This window comes from Leopardus geoffroyi, chromosome A2, assembly GCF_018350155.1.
Source record: "Leopardus geoffroyi isolate Oge1 chromosome A2, O.geoffroyi_Oge1_pat1.0, whole genome shotgun sequence".
Lineage (NCBI taxonomy): Eukaryota > Metazoa > Chordata > Mammalia > Carnivora > Felidae > Leopardus > Leopardus geoffroyi.
In genome coordinates, this window is record NC_059331.1 from 163,775,462 (window position 1) to 163,785,979 (window position 10,518).

General features: G+C 60.8%; 1 protein-coding gene across 1 annotated transcript; it reads right to left on the reverse strand.

Moving 5' to 3' along the window:
• Positions 1–3,428: 3,428 nt before the first annotated feature.
• On the reverse strand, positions 3,429–10,302 carry CRYGN (crystallin gamma N). The gene is made up of 4 exons (XM_045496228.1): positions 10,105–10,302; positions 8,209–8,457; positions 6,177–6,322; positions 3,429–3,627 (listed from the first exon to the last, which is right to left on the reverse strand). The coding sequence occupies exons 1-4, from the start codon at positions 10,123–10,125 to the stop codon at positions 3,492–3,494; spliced, it is 552 nt and encodes a 183-aa protein (XP_045352184.1). The 5' UTR covers positions 10,126–10,302; the 3' UTR covers positions 3,429–3,491.
• Between the last annotated feature and the right edge of the window lie 216 nt (positions 10,303–10,518).

Consider the following 10,518-nt stretch of genomic DNA (forward strand, 5'->3'; position numbering starts at 1 on the left):
GGTGGGGGTGGGGGCAAGTTCAGGAGAAACCTCCGGAACGCCTGGAAGCCTGGAAGGCTGCTAGGCCTGGCTCCCCAGAGGCTGCCTGCCGGAGAAGGAACAGGGGGGCTGAGCTCCTGACCCCGTGGGAGGGCTTCCTTCATCAGAAGTCCCCACGTAATCCCCAGGAGGGGGTGCTGTTGTTGTCCCTACCGCACAGCAGGGGAAATTGAGGCAAGGAGCAGTGACCTGTCTGAGGTCACACTGTAAGGGAATGCTAGAGAGAGCATCGGGGTGGGGTCCATCAGCACCAGACGCTCCCGTCTGTCCCTGCTCCCCAACGTCCCGGGTGACCTTGAGCGCACTCGTCACTTCCTGCCAATGACCCATATTCATGCAGCACCTTCTCGTGGGTTACTGGCTTGGCTTCTACAACTGTATACAGTTGGAACAACAGATAGATTTGCCCTCGTTTCGCAGAGCAGGAAACGGAGGCCCAAAGCTGTTTGGTTTGTGTTGTGGGCTGAAATGTATGCCCCCCAAATTTAATTTAAAAAATTTTGTTAAAGTTTATTTTTGAGAGAGAGAGAGAGAGCACAAGCAGGGGAGGGGCAGAGAGAGAGGGAGACACAGAATCCGAAGCAGGCTCCAGGCTCTGAGCTGTCAGCACAGAGCCCGACACGGGGCTCGAACTCACGGACCGTGAGATCGTGACCTGAGCCAAAGTCGGGTCGCTCAACCTACTGAACCGCCCAGGCGCCCCCTGTAGGCCCCCCAGATTTATATATTGAAGTCTTAACCCTCAGGACCTCAGAATGTGACTGTATTTGGAGACAGGATCTTTAAAGGTGGAATTAAGTTAAAATGAGGTAGTTCAGGGGGACCCTTGATCCCAAACCGCTGGTATAGAAGAGATTAGGACACAGAGGCACACAGAGCAGAGACCACGTGAAGAAGTGGCCACGTGAAGAGACCACGGCCAGAAGACTGCCATGGGCAAGCCACGGAGAGAGGCCTCAGGAGAAACCAATTCTGCCCACGCCTTGACCTTGGACTTCTGGCCTTCGGAACTGCGAGAAAATGAACTTCTGCTGTCTAAGCCCCCAGTCCTGGTATTTGTTACAGCAGCCCAAGGTGCCTCTGACACTCTGCTCCTTCACACCGTGAGTGGGGACACCAGGTCCTGCTTCCCCCGGCCTTGGGGTTACTGTACATAGTAAGGAACATCATAGATTCCCGTCCCAGACCCGAGTGGAGCACGGAGGGGCCAGCCGAGCAGGGACAGGGTCCTAGCCGGGGGCAGGGCCCACACAAGTGGAGACCAGGGTGGCTGACTTCACACGGAAAGTTCCACCTCCCTGAACAAACTGGCAGAGAAATGAAAAACAAAAGCATGACTTCATACCAGCCTCCTCCCAATTCAGACAGGGTGACGGTGTATTTACATGTTGATTCGTTCCGGGCTTAGAGATTTGAACCCGTTTGCTGTGGTGGTGGTTTCTTCCAAGTTCATGATCTGAGCCCTGTCGGGGAGGGAGGGTCTGGACGGAGGGGGTCTGCACCTGGCAGGCCTCAGTCCCATACGGCCAGGGGCTTTCCGGGCTCCACGCTCTGGGCTGGAGGTGAAAGGAGGAAGGTTGGGGCGTTGGGGGTGCAGGGCACGCCCTTTGTGGACCCCATCTACAAATGGCAGGACGGCAACCCTCTCCCCATCCTGGAGGGGTGGATGGCCACCCAGTGCTGTAACTTCTCTGCTTAGAGGGGTCCCCCAGCAGACTCATGGGGGCCCTATGCCTTCGCCACCCGGATCTTGGCAGGTGTTGTGCTGGGTGAACTGTGGGAGCCCCCCGATGACTCACTTTTCCACTTCTCCCTCAGCGGGCAATGCAGGGTGCGGGGGCAGAACCCAGAAATGGGACAACGGCACCCTCAGAGCCCCCTAGGACAGACTCTTCCTCACTCAGAACCCTCAGCAGAACCCACCCCGGAGATTTTTGGTTTTCTTTCTGGGACCCTGTTTCCCTCCCTCCCCACCACCCAGCCTGTCCATGGCCCGATTCTAGTCGATGTATTAATTCCAGGGTTCAAGTACTTTCCCATAGGGGTCCCAAGGGAGTGGCCAGCCTGAAGGGGTCCTTCCCGTTTGGGACCCCCTCCCCCTCCTCGGAAAAGCACAAGCAAGATGTGTGGAGAGGAGGGGGTGGGAGCCTGTGTGGCCAGTCAAGGGGCAAACTGTGGGGCGGGGGCAGGGGACCCCAGGATCACAGAGCGAGGGGGGGGTTTGTAAAGCTGGAGCACGAGCTTGAGCCAATGGTCAGAACTCTTGGGAGCAATTCAGGCTGCCGCAGCCCCTCATCCCTCTTCCCGCCAGGCGCCTCGGTCTGGGTACAGCGGGGAGTAGGCATCTTTGGTTTCCTCATCTCCACGAAACCCTGTCCGAGTGTCCAGGAGCCCAGCCCACAGGGGAGGACAGCAGCCGAGGCCTCTCCCTGTCGAGTATCTCTATGCCCATCTGAACAGCCGGGGTCCGTCCAGGCTGCTCCGTGGTTCAGGATTCTGGTGGGGAGCCCCGGGCAGGGTGCAGAAGTTACCCGGGCCACTGCTAGTGTCCCGCAGGCTCCCATCCTGTCTCACGGGGAAGGGGAGGCTGGACACTGAAGTGTGGGTGGGCAGGTGTCCGGAGCGAGGACCCTCTTATTCCCAGAAACCCCACCACCTTCAGGACAGGCTCCTCCCTCCCTTGCCCCTGGCTCAGACCCCCAACAGGGTAGACCCGGGGTCCCGGAGAGGGCGGAGGCCACAAACAAGGTCCACGGGGTCACCCAAGGGGGTGAAGGGAGCCAGGCCCCTGGGTCTGCCCAGCCCCGGGAGCAGGCCGAGCGCGCGTGCGATGGTCTTCAGCTCCTTCCAAGTCTCCTCCTCCACTGCCTCGGGGTCCGCGTGTTCCCGAATCTTCTGAGCCCCCATTACACGATCAAGCGGGCAATGTGTCCCTAAGGCCCAGCCCATCTTTTCAGAGGGGCCTTTCCCGTAAACCCCAAGGCCAGGATCAGCCAGAGAGGCAGACTCATGAACCCTGGGTCAGGCTTTTGGCTGCAGAGCAGACCACGTGGCCTGGCCGCCCCGGGGCTGCTGAGTCAGGAGAGGCACAGCCGGGAGGGAGCGGCGGCCTCAGCCCCCCCTTACTTCTCCCCGACTCTCCCCTAACAGGCGCTCTGGCCCTATCCTGGCTCCACGGGGAGCTGGCTCTGGGACCGGAGGCCGTCCTTCCCGCTCAGGGCGCACGCCTCTCCCGTGTCGAATGAAAGGGCTCGGCGCCAGGGCCTGTAGATCCCTTCTGGCCCCTTCCGCCGCCCTCAGCTCCCCGGCCTGAGCCCGGGGCCCAGGTGTCCTGCCCGCTGCCCCACGGCCAGGGACGGGCGGGGAAATCACTCAGGCCAGCTCAGCTCTCCTTTTCCATGATCTTTATTCCTCGGGGTCTGAGCCCAGGGTGGGGCCGGAAGGGGCTGCCGCTAGAAGAAGTTGACCACCCTGCGGACCGACTGGACGCGAGAGCTGTGGGCCTCCCAGTCCGAGTAGTTGCGGAAGTCACCCCGCTCCACCAGGTACATGCGGCCGTGGTAGTTGGGCTCCTCGTACAGGACCCACCTGCGGCCAGAGGGAGGCCAGGCGGCCGTGAGCCGCTGAGCAGCGCAGGGTCTGACCGCCTCCCGCCTGCCCGCCACCCCTCACCCCTCCCGGCCAATGTGGGGGCCCGAGCTGAGGGGGAGAGGTGTGGGGCAAGGGCCTGTGGGGCCGGCCTCTCCTCCTCCCTTCTGATGCTCCCTCACCCTTGGCTCTTCCCCCGCGGGAAGCAAAGCGGGGCCACACGCCCCGATCCGGTCGCTGGGGTCCTTCCGGCCCAGGCCATGGGGTGCCCTGACTCTGTCTTTGCAGCGAACCCCACTGTGGCCCTCGCCCCCCCAATGCACTCGGCTGCTGAAGGAGGCTTCTCCTGGCTGAGACGCAGACTCAGAATTTCTGAGCCCAGCCCGCCCAGAGAAGGGGGTGACTGCCCAAGTCACACGCCAGCCCCCTCACCCCCCCCCCCCCCCAGCCTGAGTCGCCTGCTTAGGGCAGCTTCCCCGGCCACCCCCTTCCTGCCCCATCCCGACTCCACATCTGGCTCCTGGCGCAGTCTGCACAAGGGTCAGGGGTCGGGAATGAAGAGAGAGGCCCAGTACGTGAGCCGCTGGGGAGCTCAGGGCAGACCTGGCTCACCCTGGCCTCCCCACACCCCTAGCCTTCCTGCCCCTCCCCCCTCCTCCCCCTCCTCATGCCCGTGGGTGGCTCAGGCCCAAGGTTTCGGGGCGTATATGCAGGAGTCCCCAAAAGGAAGAAGAGGAAGGACAGGCTGGGCCTCTGCAGTAACCGCCTCCGTCTCCCGGGCTTCCTGCTGTGACTTTGGGGACCAGGCATGAAGAGGGAGGGAGGAGGGGGCGTGGCCCATCCACAGCGGGGACTGTGCTCTTTGGGGGGTGGCAGGAAGTAGGGAGAGCGACCTGGCACATTTCCCTCCAAATGCCCCCCCAGAACCCGTGTCTGTGGGGACAGGTCGATCCTGAGCTGACTCAGGAACCAGCAGAACACCGCGGCTGGTGTCTGGGAGGTGGTAGGGAGACCTGCCTGGAGGCTCCCCATCAGACCCCAGGAAAGGGCTTGACGGAGGTCACCACCCCCAGACCCGGTGGTCCAGGCCATCACCCTGGCCAAGGGCTTACTTTTTTTTTTTTTTTTAAAGGCAGTCACAGGAGCAAAGGGTGAACCCCCGCAGGGAGGAGAGCAGAGCCCTGGGTGAGATGTGGGGCTGGCCATACACAGCCGCTGAGTAAGCGGGAGCTCCGGGAGACCCTGGGCCCCTGCACTCAAAACTCTTAGCTCCCACCCTCCCCCGCCCCCTTTTCCTAAAGAGGCCCCTGGAGTCTTCCCAGGGTGGGTTTTGGGGGACTGTGGCTGGGGTCTCAGGACACCTTCCACGCAAAAGGTATGACTCTGGCCTCACAAGACATAATTTAGCCGGTCGTTTTCCAGGCAAACTGTTGTTCTGGAATTCTACCCCCGGATTCCCAGAGGCCTTCAACTGAGGGCAAACATTTCTGAAAGGCAGAGAAAGGCAGCTGGGGAAAAGGAACCCCGGGTAGAGTCAGAGTGACAGAGAAATAGCAGGGAGGGAGCTGAGTCCCCCTGGGACTCTGGGAAGGAGGAGAGAATCCCCCTGGGGGGGGGGGTGCCGGGGAGGCGAGGGGTCCAGTGCTCCCTCTGGCTCAGCCACAACCCCCATTCAGTCCCTCCCATGACCACTCTTGAACCTCGTGACGTGCCCTGATCCCCCACCTCGGGCACACAGACAGCAACCGGACCCCTTAGCTGCTGTCACGGGAGCCACGTTCCCAGAACCCGCGTGGGGCTCTTCGGCAGAGGGGCCGGGACTGAGGTCAGGGGAGGCTCCCTGCTCCACACCGGGGACACTCTGACTTGACGCCTGGCTGCCACCCCCGTCGTGCCGTTCACGAGCAAGCAGGGGCCAGGTCACTTTCGGAGCCTCCGCTAACGGAGATGACGCTACCCACTGGCTCACAGAAGGAGCTGACTATACGGGGGGGGGGGGGGGGGGGGCTGGCAGAAGCCAGGCCAGCACGGGGGTCCTGACCACTCTCCAGGAGCAGGGCAGACACGCCCTGGGCAAAACCCCCGTGGCCACAACCTGTCCACCGGAAGTGAGCCGCCATGACGTCCAGCTCCCCGGAGGGGCTGTGTGGCAGGGGTCTGCCCGCTCGGTAGGAGAGCTCCAGCTCAGGGGTCCCCTTGGCCGAGCAGGACTGGGGTGTGCAGGGCGAGCGGGCTTCCTCTGGTTCGAGGGGACCAAAGTACCGTCCCCGAGCTCAGTCTAATCTTAGAAAACCGTTAGTCTGCAAAGGGCCCTGCTATGTCTGCTCCCACTGGGGAGGCCTACCTCCGGGGCCCCATGTCTCCTCACCACGGCCTTCTGGAGCCACGGAGGAAGCCTCCCCGCTGCTTGACTGGGGTAGAGGAGGCAGCTGAGGGGGTGCCGGGCCTCCCCCGCTGCTGGGGTCGGGCCCGCCCGGCGGCCTCCCCACACACTTGGCTGTGCAGGGCCCAGCCGGGCCGCGGTCGGCGGCCTTGCGGCCTCTACTCACGCGCCGTCCCCATACACCTTGACGGCGTTGACACAGTTCTTGGCCCAGCCCCGGCTCTGCAGGAAGGGACAGTCGTCCTGAAACTCCAGGCACCGGCCGGTGAAGTTGCAGCCCTCGAAGATCTCCATGCGGAAATTCTCCCCATGCTGCGGGCCCCGCGGGAGCGGAGGAAGGAAAGAAGGCAAAGGGCGCTGAGTCCCATTCCCCCCCCAACACAGAACCCACGTGGCCAGAAACTCAGAATCGCCCCGGGGCTCGGGGCACCCGATGCTGGGGGTGGGGGCGGTGAGTGCCACCCCAACCTAAGTGGCCCACCCAGCACTGTGCTTGTTCTGGGACATGAGATCTGGTTGGATGAGAGGGGTCGATCACTTGAAAAGGCTTCAGGGCCCCTGAACCAGTCCAATCTCCTCTCTCCTCAACTAAAGAATCCAAGCGTTGGAGCGGGCCAGACCGCCGGGGGACACAGTGGCCGCGCTCTGACCAGGGCCTGGGCCGCTGGCTTCCCTTCTGGTGCCTGCACTGGGGGACGTAGGCCCCAGCCACACCAACGCATTCCTCTGCCCTTCATCCCCACCCTGGGGCCTCAGGCCACGGGCAAGCCTCTCAAGGATAATATTTTACAAACTGTAACAGAACCTTTTAGTAAACCACGAAGCCAAAAATCTAAAACAAATAACAGAGATCTCATTTGCTGGAATCCCAGCTGGCTTACTGGGATGACACTATAGAGTGCCCTATAAGATTCCTTGCATTTCCGGGGCGCCTGGGTGGCGCAGTCGGTTAAGCGTCCGACTTCAGCCAGGTCACGATCTCGCGGTCCGTGAGTTTGAGCCCCGCGTCGGGCTCTGGGCTGATGGCTCAGAGCCTGGAGCCTGTTTCTGATTCTGTGTCTCCCTCTCTCTCTGCCCCTCCCCCGTTCATGCTCTGTCTCTCTCTGTCCCAAAAATAAAAATAAAAACGTTGAAGATTCCTTGCATTTCCGAAAGACAGAGGAGGGCCATTTCCCAGCAGGCTCCGGGATAGTTTACATAAAAACAGCATTATGCAAGGGCCTGTGGGTGGCTCAGTCGGTTAAGCTTAAGGGCCTGACACTGAGTTTCAGCTCAGGTCATGATCTCACGGTTTTGTGGGTTCAAGCCCCACATCGGGCTCTGCGTTGGCAGTGCGGAGACTGCTTGGGATTCTCTCTCGTTCCGGCTCTCTCTGCCCCTCCCCTGCTCACGCTCTGTCTCTAAATAAATAAGCTTAAATTTTTTTTCTTTTTAAACAGCAGTATGCAAGATCCAGGGCCACGCTGTGAGATGACAGCCACTCGTGTGGCTCCCAGAGACCCGCCCCCAAATTCCCCGAGGACCAGCTGGTGACTTAGTCACCTCCTTCAGTCATTCCACAGCCAGAGCATCAAAGCCGCCTGAAAAGCGCCACAAAATGACCCACAGGAGCGGACACGCCAGGCCCGAATCAGCCCTGCTTAGGTTACATTCTCCCCCGTTCAGTTGCAAATCGAAACTTCTAGTATTTCCAACAGCATTCTAAGTGGAAAGTTCAGCAAGATTTTGGGATCAGAAATGGGAGGTGGTTCCCTGATACGTGCCTGTAAATGTCAGGTATAGAAACTCCAGGGGCAGGGGCGCCTGGGGGGCTCAGCCGGTGAAGCGACCGACCGACTCTTGATTTGGGCTCAGGTCATGACCTCACGGTTCGTGAGATCGAGCCCGGCATCGGGCTCTGTGCTGGGCCTGGGATCTGCTTGGGATCCTTTCTCCCTCTCCCTCTGCCCCTCCCCCACTCTCTCAAAAACACAAACAGGACTTCCAGAAGCTGGCTCTGGCTCTCCTGTTCATTCCCATGCCAGCCCACACACCGGGCGGGGGGGGGAGGGGGGTGGATGGCAGGTCTGTTGGGGTGGGGGGGCATCTCTGCATCTTAAAACATCCCACAGCCTCATCAGATCTTAAAGCTGGGAAGACCATGCAGCACGGACCCTCGGTCACTCTGGCAGGAGGCCCCCAGCCAGAGGCCCACTCACCATCCCCACGGGCCGGCAGGACCCCATGTGGTCGTTGTGGCCGTTCCAGCAGAGGAAGTCAGGGTAGTTGCCGTGCTCCAGGATGAACTGTTGGCCCCGGAAGTCGGGGTGATCGTAGCAGACCCAGGCTCCGCTCTCCACGCGGATGGAGTTCACCCGGTTCATAAAGCCTCGGTCCTGGAAGTTGTCACAGTCCCCATAGACCTCGAGTTTCCGTCCCGTGAAGTGCTTGCCTTCATAGAAGGTGATCTAGAAAGGCCAGGTTAGAGGGCTCAGGGTCAGGGGCTTTCTCCTTTCAGTCTTGGGAGCAGACAGCTGGGGTCCAACACCCTCGATTGAACCCTGATTCCCAGGCCAGCTGCGTACAGCAGGGGCTCAACACGGTTAGCTGGGTGAAGGAATGAATGCAAGGTGGGTTGAGGTCCGGGGCCTGGCCCTCCCTACTCTAGGAGCTCACGGTTGAGCGACCAAATTTCAGAAAATATCTGGGGACAGGGATTCCCCCTTTGTCCCTGGCCCATTTGAAAACAGGCTCCTTTCAAACTCGCAATGCATTAAAAAAAATTTTTTTTTAATGTTTAATTTTGAGAGACAGAGAGAGAGACAGAGTGCAAGCGGGGGAGGGGCAGAGACAGAGAGGGAGACACAGAATCCGAAGCAGGCTCCGGGCTCGGAGCTGTCCGCACAGAGCCCGACGCGGGGCCCGAACCCACCAACTGCGGGATCACGACCTGAGCCGAAGTCAACGCATAACCAGACTGAGCCACCCAGGTGCCCCTCCCACTGCATTCTTTACACTCAATTTTTGTTCATTGTTAAAACCTAACATCCAAGTTGTTTTCAGAAAAAAAAGCATTTCACCCACGACCCCGTCATCATAACCAAACAATGAATTTTCAGAAAGTCGGGTGCCTGGGACCGGGCCCCTTAACGGGAGACACTGAATGCAGGGAGACCAGTCAGAGCCTGGGGCAGGGATTAATGGCTAAAAAGGGGGCTTTTTCAATGTAACTCGTCCCTTTGTGTACTAGGCCTCTCCTGTGGGTGACAGGCATGCGTCAGATCTGGAACATTACCAACTCGGTGGGCAGTTCAGACACCATGTCCTACGGCAACGTAGCACGGACAGGTTCTCCTTGTCCCTAAACACCATGCACGCTATCAACCCCAAAGTTCATTTACTGCGGTGGACCCTGAAACTCCAACCATTCAGTAACTATCTGGTTTTCAAGAATTGTGCGCCTCGAAGGGCCCTGGCAAAGTACAAATTAACGTTTCCTGGGGCCTGGTAACCGGTGTAATCATTTGTGCCGATGCCAAGGACTTCCCTTCTGGGCCCCTTGGGCAGAAGCTCTTAGAGCCCAGGGCGTGACTCCCCAGCTGTGCCTCTGGGCCTGGGGGAGGGTGTGCAGGGGCGCGAGGGGCTCTTGGGGGTTGTCTGTTACTGACGCATAACCTAGCCAGTGCAGACTGAATAATGTGCGCACCCACTAACCCTGAATGCGGCCCCTGGAGACAGAGGCTGCATCGGATTAGCCAGCGAGAATGGTTGGGGGAGGTCCAAATTTGCCACCTTCCTGCCCAAGACAGGCCTGGCCGATGGCCCAGAGATATTTAGGGAGAACTAGTCACCCACAGGATTCCAGGATCCCTCAAACCTCTCCAGAGCCACTGATGGAGGGGGGTGGGGACAGGGCCTTCCCACCTCCCACACCAGAGAGGCCAGGGCGCCCGGTTTGGATAGGACATTTTGCCAATTTCGCTCAGGTCTGTCAGATGCAAAGGGCGAACGGTGCAAAGAGTTAGGTTTGGCCCCCGCCTCCCCGGAACGGGGGGAAAAGTGGAACGCAGCGTGGGTAACGTCGTTAACGTCGGGCCGGGAGGGACCACACTCACCTTGCCGGAGCACTGCGCCATGGTGTCCCCGCCCCTCGGGCTGCAGGCCCCTTTATAAGCGGGCGGCGCCCTGCTGGGTCAGCGCCGCCCCGGACAAAAGATTTGCTGGCCCGGGCGTTAGTGTTGTCCGGTGCGCTAAGCCCGCCTGGGGCCGCCCCGCCCCGCCCCGGGCCGCCCGTGGGACCGAACCCCGGGCGCCGGGAGCCCGGCCATGCGCCCCGCCCCTGCCCGGGGACGGCCGGGTGCCTGCGGGGTCATCGCGGCCCAGCGAGCCCCAGCCAGCACCCCTAGGGTCTACTCTGCCTCTGACCCCAGCCCGCCGGCGGTCCCTGCTGAGTCAGGGGCGCGCGCGCGCGCGCACACACACACACACACACACACACACACACACACGTGCCGGGCCCCACTGCCTCC

Bases quoted from the DNA above. Each gene is read 5' to 3' on its own strand.
- CRYGN (XM_045496228.1), bottom strand. From the start codon at position 10,125: ATGGCGCAGTGCTCCGGCAAG. The intron at 8,458-10,104 runs GTGAGTGTGGTC...TGGCCTTTCTAG, and splicing joins TGGCGCAGTGCTCCGGCAAG to ATCACCTTCTATGAAGGCAA. The intron at 3,628-6,176 runs GTGAGTAGAGGC...CTCTGGCCGCAG, and splicing joins AAGGTGTATGGGGACGGCGC to GTGGGTCCTGTACGAGGAGC.